The 16,764-nt window shown below is 42.4% G+C and overlaps 1 protein-coding gene across 2 annotated transcripts in view; it reads left to right on the plus strand.

Moving 5' to 3' along the window:
* Nucleotides 1-16,764, plus strand: part of ADK (adenosine kinase) — a 629,414-nt gene that overhangs the window by 599,630 nt on the left and 13,020 nt on the right. For both annotated transcript variants that reach the window (XM_036735188.1, XM_036735189.1), the window contains exon 10: nucleotides 9,114-9,200. In XM_036735188.1, coding sequence (XP_036591083.1) covers nucleotides 9,114-9,200 — 87 coding nt within the window. The remainder of the gene's footprint in view (nucleotides 1-9,113; nucleotides 9,201-16,764) is intronic.

The following is a 16,764-nucleotide window of genomic DNA, read 5'->3' on the forward strand; positions in this document are numbered from 1 at the left end:
TGCAACTGGTGAGTCTTGATTGCTGTGATGGGGAGAAAAGAAGGCCCCTATCCTTGAGAAATCTGGAACCAAGGGCTTCTGATGGTGTGATTGTGTTGGTAGCAAATCAGCATAGTCTTCAAGGACAATGGGGAAAAAGAAGAAAAACTCCAAAGAGGTTCAATTAATGGATTCCAATAGGAATTTTCCTCTTCCACAGGGTATATGAGTCCCATGAAAATTTTCTATGTACCAAACCTTTTTCCTTCCCCAGTCCAACTCAGTCGGTGGATGAGAACATTGAAAAAGGAAGGAAAAATGAAGCACCAGCTTTTGCTAGGGCTTAGGTTGCCTCCAGAGAATACTTTTTAGGCCACAGATGCCAAAGAATGCCCAGACCACCTTTGTCTTTCCAAAAGCAAGTTGTGAAATAGGGCTTCCAAGCATCTCTCCCACCAGGTGTGCCAGCTGCTGCAGCTTGTTAAGGGTTAAACCCCTCTTCTGAGGTAGTGATTATTCTGGGGGTTTTACTAAACCTCAGATAAATCCCATTAGGACACAGCTCCAAAGTACCCATCTCAGCTCCTGGGTAATCCTCATACTATTAATTTCTAAGACTCTTTTCTAACCTGATTCTGAGACTTGACTCTATTTACAAAGTATGCTAAGGAATATAACCAAGCTTTAAAAGCAACATGAAGTGTTGTACTTAAGAGTTTTGTTACAGGTAATTAACTGTAAGTTTACACATTTAATCTACTTTTAAGAGCAAGAGAGATTGGTAAATGACCCAGTAAAGACAAGTGCTCAGCCTAATTGGATGTAATGGTTGTTTGCTGGTGTTTATTATTGTACTCCAAGTAGACAAGTAGTCTGTGAATCCAATTTGCTTTATTGGACAATCTATAGCACTCATAACTACCATCAGTATTTGATTATATCAAGGAGCCTGATGAAATCGGCTCTTTTGGTTGGAGAACTTTCATTTCATTGCATAATACAGAACAAAGAGAAATACTACATTTCTGCCAGGGTTATTGGAAGGCATCACCTCCAGGAAGCATTCTGCCTACAAACCAAACGGGTTGCACTAAATATCAGTCGAGCTTTCAGCAAGTTGAGGGCAAAGTTTTACAACCATGCAAGCATACCAAACAGATGAGAATTTACTGCGGTGCTTTCTTGCTCTAAGGTCCCATCCGCTCCATAAAGAAGGAGCCGTGTTAGCCCCCTGGTGTCTAACGGCCCTTTTTTCAATACCAGTTCTAACTCATTTACCATCCCCACGATCAACAGCTCAAGCAGGAATGATGCTTAATAGCAGGAAGTCCAGCACTGGAAGTAGCATCAGCTGCAGCATCTTTGAGTACAAATGAGAACTTTGTGTCCATTGCAAAACCCATAGCTGTCACATCATGAATGAAAATGGCCATGTTCAAGTGAGGGATATTTTAACAAAACAACAATATAGAGGAAGAGAAAGGTAGGATATGCATAGTGATGGGTTGATAATGAGGGGAGTGGTCCCCACAGAAGGTTGGAAACTGGAAAGCTCAGCTACTGAAGCTTCTTTGTGGCCATTTGGAGGAGACTGCTTGACTTGACCACAAGCAATGACTATTTGGAATCAGTGTGGGTGTGATGGTGAATGCACATAATCCCTACTACTCAGAAGGCTGTGGCTGGAGGAACACTTGAGCTCAAGACTTCTGAGCTAAAGTAGTCCTAAAGGCGTGACTTTGTATAGCACCAATTTGGGGAGCTCCTGAGATCACCAGGTGAGGTCACAAATAGCAGGTTAAAATTGTCATGCTGACTAGCAGTGGGATTGGGCCTGTGAGTAGCCACTTTATTTCCAGCCTGGTCACAGTCAAGTTGCCAAATCCCTTTCCTCACCTGCTGACGTCCTTGGCCTTCTAGCTACCTACTTCCCATAATTCCAGTTTTGAGGACCAGAGGACAATAACGCCCTTTTCACATTGTAGATTTAAAGAAGAGGGCTTCCTACTTCGCTCAGAGATTAAACCTTTGCTTTGGTTTCACTAAGTGACCCCAATGGAGATACATTCAGTTTCAGGAAATGACCTCTTACAATGTTTGCAAAAGGTCATTGTAAGACCTGTTGTTATGTTTCCTAGCCTCCCCTCCCCTCACCATTCTTCTGATTCAGACCTGAGTACCAAAAACGAATTTTTAAAAACCCATGGTTTAGAAAATAGCAAAGATTAGCCTTTTCCAAATGTGGTCTTTCCCGCACACAAAAGGAAAAGACTAAAAGACTTCAGAACTCTGGTCACTGCAACAACCAATTGTGACCTCAAAGGACTCATGATAAAGAACGTTTGCCACCTCTCAACAGAGGAGTGCTAAATGGAGCATGTATTTTCAGAGATGGCCAGTGTGTTGATCTGTTCTGTTTGACTACTTCTGTGTTACAAAGGAAGGTTCAGTGGGGCCATGTTAGTCATTAGGAAGTGGCTATGATGCTGAGAGAGAAAAAGAGGAGAAGGAGAAAAAACAATCAGTCTTTGCTGGTCTTCTAATCCTTGAAACGAGCTGAAGTTCTTTCTCTGCCATTTACTGTTTTGGTGATGTTTAGCCAGTCATTTAATTTCTCTGAGCCTCAACTTCCCCATCCTTAAGGTGAGCATAATCATATCTGACTACCTGCTTCCATGAGGTCATTTTAAAGATGAGATCATTGATGTGAAACTAAGGTCATAGGCAAATGGTGGTGAGAGCTATATGACATCTGCTTTCTCATCAAACCAAAGAATATGAGAGTTGGAAGGGACCTTACAGATTTTCTAACCCCCTGAGGAAGAAACTGAGGCCCAGAGAAATTAGATGACCTATATATAAGGTCACAAGAGAGCTCTCATTTCCAACCCCACCTATGTCAGTGTGGCCCAACTGTCAGCCATATTCTTCTGGACTATACGTCTCGAAGGCTAAGTCCAAAGTTCAGGAAGGACTGTCCCCAGCTCTTCTGGAGTCCTAAAGATTTCTTCATAGTTATGATAAACTACTGTCATGCTGTAAGGCCTCTTTGAAATCACATTTCCATTATATTTCTCAGAATGTATATGTTTAGCACAGTTGCATCTAGAAATGTTTCCATGGAGGAGTGTACTAGGTTGGAATTTATTCACTTTGAAAATATTTGTTATCTAAAAATAGCAGCACAGTGGATTTCCTGCCCAAAAGAGCTGCTATCCGATTTTTCAAATACTTGCATAATGATTCATTCTCGCATAAGCTTTCAGAATGATAAATAAAATTCCAGCTGGCTCTGAAACAGCAAGTTCAATGACAACCAGGACCCTTGGCCTACTTGCTCCATTGGTTTTCAGGGTTGGGCGTGAGAGATTCATTTTACTGGCACTGTACCACACACAAACCACTTAAAGCAACATTCACTTCTCCAGGGTAGGAGACTTCAGCTAGGATTTCATTGTTTTTTCAAAGCCCTTAGACAATCAGGACCTGTGGTAAACATTAGGGGTCAGAGGAGTAGGTGGTCATGAGCTGTCATGTGACAAAGGCATCTGACTGTTACCTCTTTTGGTGGTTGAAACTGAAATTACAATATCATAATTATGCTATAATAAGTATAATATTTTTCAGGGTTTGGTAGTGATCAGGTTTTGAAAACATTTTATTTTTTTTAATTAATGCCTTATTCACTGACAACCTTTTTTTAAATATCATACTGATTTCTCAATATATCATCCATGACTAACCCAAAAAGGGAGTTTTTCCTCTTCAAAGAAAAATACTATGTCTGAAAGTATATGCAATGTTCTGTACTCACAGTGTCCCCTTGCCTATCCAAGGAATGGAAGGAAGATTACCTTATATCTTTGAGTAAACTTCAGAGATCTGGAACTGGAACTGGGAAAAGGCAATAACGTGTTTTTCAGAACTCCTTTTCTGTAAACTACCTTGTTGGAAGTAGCCCCATCGATTTGTAGTACTCTTCTATAGAAAACCTTGGAGTTATTTTTTTTGTTCTTCCTGCTCCATCCTCCATATCCAGTTTAATATAACATTGATTGAGCACCAAAAGAACAGGGCCTTGTAGGCATTAAATACACATTGAATTGAATAGAATTGTAAGCAGTTGTCCTAGAAGTTCAAAGATGCACAGTGCACAATTCGGCCTATATGGAACTTATAGTCTAGTAGGAGACAAGAGGCAAATCTGTAAGTCAGTGTCATCCTGAGCAGAATGTGATGTTCAGATAGATGAGTTCAGATGGATGAAGGAGAGATCCCATCTGGAAGAAAGAGTGCTTCATGAAGGAGCTGATATTGGAATTGGGTTAGGGAAAATGAGTAGGCTTTAGATGGTTAAAATGAGAGGGAAATTTATTCCAGACACAAAGATGTTAAAAGTGTGGGGCATATTTAGGGGAGATAACTCCAGTCTGGCCAAGTGTAGGGTTCACCTACCGAAGTAATTGGGAATGAAGTATGGGCCATATCATTGAGGGTTTTGAGTTCTAACCTAATTCCATAAGAAATGGGGGGGCAGCTTTTTTAGGGGGCATGAGGTTGAGGGAAGTTGTGCTTTAGGAATATTAACCTGCCATTTATATGATGAATTGGGCATGTCAGACTCAACATATCCAAAACAAAACTCATTACCTTCTCCCAAAAGATTATCGCTCTTCTAAACTTCTTTCAAGAGTACCACCATCCTTTCCCCCACTCCCTATCCTGAAGTCATCCTCAAGTCATCACTCTAACTCACTGCACATATTCATTCAGTTGCCAAATCTTGTTGAGTCCACCCCTACAGCATATCTTGCATTAGACCCATTTTCTCTGTTGGCAGCCACCACTTCTTCTTCACTTCTTATCTTAATTATTCCCATGGCTTCCCAGTTGGTTTCCCCAGCTCAGGCCTGTCCTCCACATAACTATCCCCTAGACCTTTGTTTGCCTGTTATCTCCCCCGTCAGATTGGGAGCTTCTTGAGGGCAGGGACTGTCTTTTGCCTCTTTTTGTATGCCCACTGCTTAGCACAGTGCCTGGCATAGAGTAGGCACTTAATAAATGCTTATTGACTGACTGCCCTAGAGTTTCTTTTCTCTCTATGCACTCTCTTGTTGATCACATCAGCTCTCCTAGTCTTTCTTATCTTCTCTAGACAAATGACTCCAAAATCTGTATTACTTCACCTCTCTCCTGAGTTTCAAGGCCACAACTCGCTTAACCCCTTAGTGCTCTGAACAACTCTTAAGACTTACAAGTGGTAGAAAAGGTGCGAACCTGCATTGGTAGAGGGAATTTCCTCTTCCAGAGAGTTCTGTCAGTGAAATCATAAGTCCAGTCCCTTTCCCTATGTGCAAGCCAACTGCTAGGAATACACAGACAAAAATGGAATAGAGACAAAAATTAAATATTCCTTGCCCTCCAGACCTTACTCTCTTTACTTAGGGGATACAACAAATACACAGATTAAATATCCGCTATTATGACATAGTGTCAGGCACTGTGCTAAGCATTGAAGATACAAATAAAGCAAATAAGACTGTCCATACTCTGAAGGAGCTTACACTTTAAGGGAAGAAGACAAAATATAAAGGTGTTCTGGATGTGGAAGGAGGGTTATACAAAGTAAGCTCCACAGAGAACCATGGTGGGGTAAGGCTAACTCCAGGGAGGGCCTAGTTTACATGTCTGGGATAGCAGAGGCTTTTTCCCTTGAACCAAATGAATGTTCTGAAGTTTGGGGTGCTGGTTTTTCCCCCTGAACTGACTAAATGCTGGGTTAAAGTGAGCTTGTCGGCCCCTTCACCTTGCTTCCCTTGATTAAGCAGATCAAAAGAACCTGTGCTTTCCTGGTCAACCCCTTCACCTTGCTTAAGCAGATTGAAAGAACCTTCTCCACAGAGAAGAAGTGCTAACAACCGGGAAATCATGAAAGGCCTTGCACTGCATAAGAGAGGGACCTTGAGCTATGCTTTGAAGTAAGACAGTTTTCCAACAGGAAGAGGGAAGAAGGGACCATTTACTAGTATCAGACTTCTGGTCTAATATGGTCTTCGTTCCCTAATATTTCTGTGTTTTGCCTGTTGCTGAGGGCACTTAGAATCCATTAGAAGCAAGTGGCAAAGGGTAGAATGGGTTACTGTTTTCTTCAGACTGACAGCCACCCTCTTGATCTGTGTTCTTAGACATTGCTGGAACACGGTGATCTGATCCAGATTTATGAATATAGCAGCACCACACCCTAGGAAAGGGGTGGGGGGGCGCTATCCTGTTCTTTGGCAGTGTGGCGTTTCTCCATGAGCAGCAGCTCTCTTCTCCTGGCAGTGAGAATATTCCAAGCCTGGAATACCCTATTATCTTGTAGTAAGGACAACCAAATGCATGGGGAAATCCCTTTGCTTAGTAGGTCATTACTATTACTTTTGTTTTTTACCACATCTTAAAGGAGCTAGGAAGCTGAGAATGAGTTCAGTTGTAACTGTCCCTTTTCACCAGTTGACAGATACTTTTAAAAAGAATAATGTTTGTCTCTTTCTAAACTAGTTAAGACACTCACCACTGATACAGAGAGCTATGACCAACCTGTAATTCTCTTTTCCTTATGGATATATTTTTCTTGCAGGAAAGTATCTAGTTCTTATTAATTGTATGTTTTAGATTCCCAGTGCTTTAACTTTATTTCTTGAAGTTAGAGATGTAATTATTAGGGAAGCAACGAGACTTAAGAGTCCGTACAAACATGATTTCCCCCTTTGTTTCTGTGTCTTTGATATATTCATTCCCCCTATCCCCCTCTAGGCGATTCCCATTATATGATCTTCTCTTTCTCTCTCATCTTTTGTTTCTTGTTATCTACTGGCTCCATCCTTCTGCTACCTAAAGACACATCTCCCATCCTTTAAAAAATCTTCTCTAAATCCTGTCATTTTCAAGCAGTTATTCTGTAATTTTCTTCTCTTTCATAGCTAAACCCTTGGAAGAAGCCATCTACACTCAGCATCCCTTCTTTCTCACTGGCCCACCATTTCTCAGCCTTCTAACCTTACCACTCAAATGAAATTTTCTAAGGCTAATAATAAGTAATAATTGCTAAATCTAGTGACATTTTTTCACTTATACCTCTTAGCTAACTCTTTGCTGATTTTTGCACTGTTGACAACCCTCTCCTCTCAAGTTTTCCTAACACTGTTCCCTCCTAGTTCTTCTGCCTGTTTAACCATTCCTTCTCAGCCTCACACCTTCTGCATGGGTGTACAAGGCTCTGTTCTGGACCCTCTCCTCCTTTCTCTATATTCCATCTCTCGGGGAACAAACACATCAGCTCTCGTGCTTTCTACCATCATCTCTGTGCAAATGATACTCATCTGTATTCCTGCGGTCATCTCTTTTCTAATTTCTAACACCACATTACCACCTGCCAACTGGATAGCTCTACCTGGATGTCTTCTACAGGTCTCAAGCTCAACTTGTCTCTTTCCCCTGATACTCATCCCTTTTCCTAACTTCCCTACTTCTGTTGAGGGCACCAGTATCCTTCCATTTACCTGAGTTCACAAATTTGGAATCATCCTCAACTCTTCCCTCACTCCCCTAATAGTAAGTTGCCAAATCTTGTTGTATCTACCTTGAAAACAACTGATAAGGACACCACCTTAGATCAGGCAGACCCTCACTGTCTCTTGCCTGGACTATTTCAATAGCTTCCTAATTGGTCTCCCTGCCTGTTCTAATGGGGCCTCTTCAATGCTACTAAAGTGATTTTCCTAAAGCACAGATCTGATTATTGTGTAAACTCCAGTGGCACTCTGTTACTTTTAGGATCAGATACGCCCCTGCGTGGCCCTGTCCTTATCCTGCCTTCTCAGCTTTGACTTGCCTCTGTTGTTCAGCAGGGCATTCTTCACACCTAATACACACCACGCCTGATACACACATCTATAGGCTTTTGTGGGGGCTGCCCCCAGGCATGAACAGACCTTCTTTCCTTGCCTCCATCTCATGGAATCACTAGTTTCCTTCAAAATGCAACTCAAAAGCCAATTTCTCCATTTGGCCTTTCAGTGTCCCCTCAGCTGCTAGCACTTCTCTCTCCAAGGTGATCTAGTTTCTGTTATGTATATGCATTTTGTCTCTGCCATTAGAATGGCATGATAGGAATTTTATCCCATTTGTCTTTGTATGCCTGGCACATAGTAGGTACTTAACATAAATGTTGATTATTGATTGAAGCAAAATCTGGTGAAATACAACAGGTTAGGGCCAGTTTTCACTCACTTGCACATCAAGACAGATCAGCCTTTAGGTAGAACCCCAAAGTTGAATAGGGCAGGAATGATTTATGGAGGTTCTGATCACTCAGGAGGGTTGCTATTCTTGATGAGGAGTGATGGGGTACCTTAGGGCAGATGGCAAGAAATCCACACTGGATAGACTCCATAGGGTTGGTGAGTCATTGCCTTGCCGATGTAATCAGGGCAGTGCCCGGAGTGGTGTCTTAAACTCCTCGGCATTTTTAAAGCTTTTCAGAATATGGCTCAAACATCTGTTGCCAGTCTTCATTCCATATTGTCCCCCCAGACACATACGCTAGCCAAGCTGATCTATCATTTCTATGCATGATATCACATCCCACACCTCCAGGTTTTTCCACAGGTTGTCCTCCATACCTGGAATTGGTTTCCTCACCTCTACTTCTTATAATCCCTAACTACCTAAAGGCTCAAGTCAGCAGCCACCTTCCACATGAGGCTATTCTGATCCCCACTCAACTGGCAGCACTTCTGGCCAAAATACTTTGTATTTTCTTTTTCTGTTTTGTGTTTATATGCTGTTCTCTCTCTGCAGCCCACCCCCAAGAGAATGTATGATCCTTGATTGAAAGAACAATTTCATCATTTTATATATTACCTTAGCTCCCAGCCCAGTGCCTTGCATGTTGTAGGTCCTTTATAAATGGTTGTTGAACTGCATTGAATTGGCATCTGTTCTGTAGAAGAGCGCTGCATGTAAACTGTTCTGCCTCTGATTTTGCTGTCTCTTCCCAATGTGTTAAAGGAGCTCTAACTTCCACTGGCTAGTTTTGTAGATTGTGTTACACAGGGAATTCACCTGCTTTTCTTTGGCTCCTTTTGCAGGGAATGAAGTCAGTGTTTTCCCTGTCCTGGATCAAGACCAGAGTGAAATAGTGGACACCAATGGAGCTGGAGATGCCTTTGTTGGAGGTACAGAATCATTGATTTTATGCTTATTTGGAATTTCAGTGTTTTCTTTAACCATCATCTCTATTGCATTCTAAGATTTATGAATTTAATGAATTTCAATTTCTTCTTTCAAGTAACTTTTAATGTTCTCACCATGCACTCGTGTCATTGTGGATTTTATGAGGTGCTTATTATTGCAGGGAAAATGTGTGGTATGACTTTAAAGATAATTTGCTATTATGCTCTACCCAGGTCATTTTCACGAGATTAATTGTATCTGTCAGAATGTTGCATAAACAAGCTGCATCAAATACAGTGTATGGCGTATTCAGATCCCTCCAGGCTTAAATGTTAACACACTGTTGTTCTTTAAAACAGGTTGTGGTGAATATTAAGCAGTATGCTAATAAGTGAGGGGGATGTCTTTTGATTATGTCATTTGGGTAGAACATCTGTTTCCAGCACAATGGTTTGGTGCTTACTCTACCACGAAGGGTTAAACTTTAGACTGATTCAGGCTTGATAAGAATTGGCAATGCTTACGAAGACTTAATTGTTTTTGAAAGAGTGTTTAGGGGGAAAAAAGAAAGACAGACTATTGGGAGATTTGGGTTTGATGAGTTAGATTAATCTACAATCTGGTTCAAAGGTTCTTGTGATGATTCTAACTTCTTTGTAGTTGAATACAGTGATATCTGGGAAGCTCCAGATTCCTAAGTAGTAGCCCTGAGGGGTCCATCCCGACCTTTGTTTCTGTCTTGTAGTATCAAAGAGGACCAGGCAAGCACAAAGCAAAAGAGATGTTTGAGCTGCAGCCTGCTGCTAGGCCATTAGAGGGCTAATTGTGTTCAGTCCTTGGCTAGTGACCACAGCCCTGGGCAGGAGGGAGGGACCACCTGCCTATACTACCTCTCATCTGCAGTTATAGCTTGTGGTAGGATTGCAGGGATGGGGGGGGTTGAGGAGGACTGCCATCATATACCACCCCCCCTTCACTTCTTAGGACCCTGAGGACATCCATTTGGATCGTGTCCATTTGGATCACATTTGAGATAATGGCCATGGGCTCCACCTCCTCCTAGCAGTGCTAATGGCCTTCTCTTCTCACCCTCCCCTTCTTAGCTTCTACCAGATACACCATTGGTGGGGGTAAGCAGTAGCTCAGCCATTCACTGCAGTGCTGTGCACCATCGAGGACTTTCATGTATCATTTAGAAGTAAATGTCCCAAATAAACAGAAATTGAGTCTGTCCTTCTATTCCAGTAGTCTAGGGACACTGACAGATCTCTCCAGCTTCTGCTGGTATTGCGTCCCCCTTAGAGACAGCTTAGATGTATTAGCCGTTTGACCCTGGCCAAGTCACTTAACCTCTGTCTGCCTCAGTTTCCTCGACAATAACGTGAGGATAATAGCATCTAAATCATAGGATCATTGTAAGAATCAAATGAAGTAGAATTTTTAAAAGCACTTAGCACAGTGCCTGGCACAGAGCAGCCACTAGATAAATGCTTATTTCTTCCCTTCTCTTTGGGGAATCAGCTCAGTGTTGTGGAAGGCTTGTCCTCTCTCCATCCCTGGACATCCTTCCCAATGAAGCCCCAGGGCTAGGAGGCTGCCCTGGGAAATGGAGACAATTCTATGATCTCCAACTAAACGTGATTTCCTAATTTCCCAGGTCAGAAGAAAATTCCTTCCTGTTGTCCTGCTGTGCTCTGTCACAGCAGGTCTGCCTTTTCATTTGGAACCCTCTTTGTCACTGCCATAGTAACAAATGAAAACATTGAGAACATTTTGTGACAGGCACTGTCATTGTTCCCTGTGAAATCTCTTCCTCTGTGTCTGCCCAGTAAATGAAACTGAAAAGAAAAATCATAACAAATAACAAGAAAAGGGCCCCAATCAATATGTTCCCACTGGGCTGTCAATATCAGCCTGTGTTAATCTAACAAGATTTAGTTGTACATTGTATGGCAGCAGTTGGGATGGGGACGAGAACTGCAAATCATCTTTCAAAGGGGAGTGAGTGAGGACGCCCCAGACAGACTGTGCCCAGCCCCACGCTTAGGGCCCAGAGAGAAAGGTCAAGGGGCCTCAGAGCACAGGGGCATTGCTAAGGTAAAGGCAGCTTCAGTGCAGGCCTCAGACCAGCTCCAAGCATTTTCCTGGGGTTGAGAGCAAAACAAGAGTCACCATCTCGAAATAGTGGTACTTTTCAAAATCCTCCCGATCCCTCTGCACTATAAAAATTACTCCAGAAAGCACCTTAGCATTTATAGCATAAATACTCTCCGTTTCTTACCCAAGTAAAAGCAGCATTCAGCTCCCTTTTGCTTAAGTGATCAGAACAAAATTTTGGAACAGAGTCTTCAATTTGGAGAATGAGGATGAGCCGTCCTTCTGGTAGACTGCTGGCCTGGGCCTCCAGGCATCATGGAAACAGCACACACAAGGCTGGCTTGTGCCTGGTGCTTCCACACTGGTATGCAAAGAGCTGGTGCAGAGTCCTCACACCTAAACAGATCTTCGGTTATGCTCACCCAGAAAAAGCCAGCTCCTTCACTGTGTTACCATGGAAAAAGCACCCACCCTGAAGTCAGAGGATGCAGGTTGAAATTCTTTGGTCCCATGATCCTATGAGGGGACTTAAAATCTACTCACTTTAGCCTGTGCCTAGCTCCCTTTCCCCAGACTTTGTTGCTGTTGAGTTGGTTTTTTTTTTGTTGTTGTATCCAATTCTTCATGACCCCATGTGGGGTTTTCTTGGCAAAGACACTGGAGTGGTTTGCCATTTCCTTCTCCAGCTCATTTTACAGATAAAGAAACTGAGGCAAACAGGGTTAACTGACTTGTCCAGGGTCACATAGCTAATAAGTGTCTGAGGCTGAGATTTGAACTGGCAATCCATCCACTGGGCTACGTATCTGCCTGGCAATCCATCCACTGGGCTACGTATCTGCCCCACTACCCCACACTAGGAGGAAACAAATTTGTATGAGTTTATCCCATTTCATTCTCAAGAATTTTCTTCCAGAGTGATAAGGTAGACATCTGTGCTGCATGAACAGGGCTTTACAGAGTGTTACAGGTTGCACTGATCGTCGAGAATGTGAAGGCCTGGCCCTCTGGAGCAGCATAGTCATCCCCAAACACCAGTAGAGGGAAGAGGGGGAAGGAGGACCCAGTGCCTTCACACTCAGAGCCTCTGGCTGTGCTGCTGGGGAGGTCCCAATAAACCAAAGCTAGACTAGGACCCAACTGCATAGGACTGGTTTAATCCTGCTCAGATCTCCACAAGCTTTTGCTAGCCTGGGAATTTAGATGGGGAGGGAACTAACATGGCCAATGAAAGAAGGTTCACTTTGGTTTCTATGAAGCCCAAGTTGGTTGGTGAGGAAACCCTAGTGCTTTTTTTTCCTCACTGCACCTCGGCAGGTCCAGCCTACTGGAAGGCTTCCATCAGAAGCAGCTGGACAGAATTAAGCAGGTGAGAGGACCTGCCCGACGTTGCAAGGGCCTGTGAAAGCACTGGAGGCCTGGCAAAGCCAGCTGGGATATCAGGGCCCAAAGAAGTCAAAGATAGATCCAAGTTTCCTGTGAAAAACACAACTGAAGAATATCATAACTTTGTCACCAGACTGACAAAGGTTGATTTTTATAAGATTGTGTTTAGTTATGTAACGAGATGAAATTCCATAAGTGGACTTCCTAAAGTTCACATGGTCTGAGTGGGATTGTGACATAAAGTAAAATTCATGTATTCTCATTCCCCAATTCAGATTATCTCTGAATGTTACTGAAGACTTAGTTCTAGACCTCTAAGGGTCTGAGATCTTGTAGCTCCCATAGTAACGGCACATCTTTTCTATTAATTAAATGTATGTTTTATCCATTGTACTTTTTTACTAAATGAATTTAGCTGGGCAAGTCACTGGAGTGGTGACTGCCTCCGTTTCCTTGTCTGTGAAATGAGGATAATAACCACACTTACCTCCCAGGGTTGCTGTGAAGATCAGATAATATTTGTAAAGCACTTTGCACACCCTAAAGCGCCATTGTTTTAATAGACAGACTAGATGGTGGTGGTGGTGGTTGTGATGGAGCAAGCCCACTGCCAGCCAGTATGTCCTCCATTTGTAGGACATTCCTGGCCAATAATTATCACAACTAATGCTACTGTTTTCATTATACTCCTTGTTCCTAAACACATTCCAACTTTGCTTTTATTTATGTCAGCCTACCTGTGTGGGGGGAACTCTTCTTAATTCGTTCCTCAGATCTCTGGTTTCTGCTTGATGCATCCTCCCTTTCCTTCAGGTCCCCACTCAAAGGCCTCAGTGAATAGTGAGTCTGAGGCTCCCATGAGGCTGACTCTAGGAAGAACTTGGAACATTATTTCTCTGTTAACTTGCAGTAGTATTAGCTCACATTAATATGGTTTTTTAAGGTTTGCAAGCTACTTGCCTCACAGTCACCCTGAGGTATAGGTATTGCAACTGTCTGTGTTCTCATATTGAAAATTTCTGACCAAACATAGTACAGAAAAGTAGGAAACTTTGAGTCTGGCAGCAGCTTCAGTACAGTAAGTCAAGGACTCCATCTGGGGCCTGCCACCTCCCTCTACCCTCATCCACTACAGCTCCTGCCCTGGGCCCCTTTATTCCTGCCTGGGGAGAGTTTTCCTGACCAGCCCACCTCTGAGCCACACACTCCTCTCCAGGGCATCCTCCAGCTCCTGCCTCGGTTTCTCTTCTCTCCCAGATCTGGGAACAGTAATGAGGCAGCCCTTTGGCCTCTCTCACCATCATTCTGACCTCCCACACCAAGACGTCCCTCCTTGAGCGCTATTCCCATGTATGCGTTTGTCTTCTCATGTTAGAATATAAGCTCCTTAAGGCCAGAGACTGTCTTGCTTTTTATTTTTATATTCCCAGTGCTTAGCACAATGCCTGGCACATAGGAAATAAATGATAAATAAATGCTTTTTCATTCATGCATTTATTCACACACAACTATATCATTAGCATATGTAAGAGGTATAAAATATTACCCCTGAGCTACACAGTACCAGCACAGAAATGTGCTTATCAGCTTTAAGAAGAACAAACAGAAATTAACAACATGCTCACTAAATTAACACCAGTAAAGACCAACAATTATTAACACTTCAGAGATGTGGGCTGTACCTCTTAAAGCTAGTAAATGAGAAAAGCATCTCAATTTGTTCTTCTCAGGGTTATCCAGCTAATGTTGACATAGGCAAAATTTGGATCAATACATTTTGTTTTCATCTCTAACATATAAATGGCAAGCGAACAACTGCTGCGTTAGCACCAGCCTGTTGGAAAGGCAGAACATGCTCCATGAGACATTGTGTGGTGTCCTTTTCCAGCTGCTCCTAGAAATCCATCAGTGCCTTAACATGACAAATTAGGAGCTGCTACCATGCAGTCTTTAGTACTGGGTCATGGTTATTATGCTCTGATAGCCTACATAAACCAAACCAGCACACTTACCATCACCTTTTTCTGTCTGCCAACACTTTGTAGTAGTACTTGTGTCCTTGCACTAACTACACACTGGGGCAGTGGACAGAGCACCCAGCCTGGTATCAGCAAGTTCAGAATCCAGCCTTAGACACTTACTATCTGTGTGACCCTGGGTAAGTCATTTAACCCTTCAGTCATTTGCCTCACTTTCCTCATCTGTAGGATGAGCTGGAGAAGGAAATGGCAAACCACTGCAGTATGTTTGCCAAGAAAACCCCAAGTGAGGTCACAAAGAGTTAGACATGACTGGAACAACTGAACAAAAATTTGTAATAAGCAATCTATCATGTTGGTGTCTGTAGTTTAAAAAAAAAAAAAGCCAAACACATCAAATGAGTAACAGAGGTGTGTTTTAAGAGACTGGAAGACAACCTGTCTTGTTCAGCTTCTTTTTCATGAATAGGAATGGTGGGTGTGGGTGTGTGTGTGTGTGTGTGTGTGTCTTATAAAGGGCCAGAAGTCTCATCCCCATAAATGAATGTTCCTTCCATACAACTTTGCAGTAAAAGACCAGTATGAGATTGTTTTTTTAAAGTTCCATTTATAGATACATCTTGAGCTATATTTGTGTCACATGTTGGCTTTCAGTTCTTAACCATAAAGGACAGGAAACTCTAAGTCACTGTTCTCACAGCCGTAGCCCAGACAACTTGCCCATCGCTGCTTATTTTGCACCAGAACGAACACCGATTTGCGGCCGAGCTGCGGTTTCTGAGGGAACCTTCACTCTGAATTGACTTCCTGCTCCCTATACGATCTCAGCCACTGTACCATCCAATCTGAGACCATTTAGGGTTTCGATTTCTCTGAGCATAAACCTTACCATGGCCGGCATTATCTTTTTTTTTTTTAAGTATGCTTGAATCTGCATTCAGACGCTGTCAGTTCTCTCCCTGGGGATGGATAGCATCTTTCATCCTAAGTCCTTCAGAGTTGTCTTGGATCATTGTATTGCTGATAATAGCTAAGTCATTCACAGCTGGTCATCCTACAATATTGCCGTTACTTGTACCCAGTATATTTCAGTTTGCATCAGCCCATGCAAGTCTTTCCAGGTTTTTCTGAGAGCATCCTGCTCATCTTTTCTTATAGTACATTAGTATTCCATCATAATCACATGCCACAACTTTGTTCAGCCATTCCCCAATTGATTCTTCTCAATTTCTAATTCTTTGTCCCCAGAAAAGAGTTGCTATAAATATTTTTGTACATATAGGTGCTTTTCCTTTTTGTTTTTTTTCTCTTTTGGGATACAGACCTAGTAGTGGTATTGCTAGGTCAAAGGGTAAAGTAAGGCATCATCTTTTAAGCTATTAAATTTAATGTTTATTAATTTCTTTTTCACTGAAAAAAAAAAGTTTTCCCACATATCTAAGTCACTAGCCCATATTAATGATTGGCCCACAGCTAAACTGACTGATCTCAAGAGAAAATAAAATTGTAAGAGATCTTATTAGGATACACAGAGAAAAGATGGAAAAAAACAAGAGTTGAGAAGAACAGAGATTTTTTTTCAGGGAACTAATCTACCAGTTCTCTATATCCAAATAGTCTAACCCAGGGGTTCTTAATATTTTGTGTGCCATAGACCCCTTGGGTAGTGTCTGGTGAAGCCTAGGCACCCCTTCTCAATTGTGGGATTATTTAGTGCATAAAACAAAATATATTATTTTACGAAGGAAACCAAGTATTTTTAAAATCAATTCATAGACTCCAGTCTAAGAACCCCTGGTCTAATCAGTAAACCAATCGACAAACATTCATACCAAGCCTGTGCTGTGTACTGGAGACCCAGAAACAAAAGTAAAGCAATCCCTGCTGTCCAAGAGCTTATTTCTCTTGAAGGAGACAAGGCGCACATCTGTAAACACCTCCAGCATAAATCCAGGGCACTTAGGGAGTGAGGACACTGGCATCACAGGGAATAAGACCAGCTTTGTAGGGAGGTGATGCTTGAACTGGGACTTGATTCCAAAGTCACCACAGCGGGGGAACAAAGGAGTCCCAAAAAGAGGGATATCTGGGACTGTTTGAGGGT

This window comes from Trichosurus vulpecula, chromosome 8 (assembly GCF_011100635.1).
Source record: "Trichosurus vulpecula isolate mTriVul1 chromosome 8, mTriVul1.pri, whole genome shotgun sequence".
Lineage (NCBI taxonomy): Eukaryota > Metazoa > Chordata > Mammalia > Diprotodontia > Phalangeridae > Trichosurus > Trichosurus vulpecula.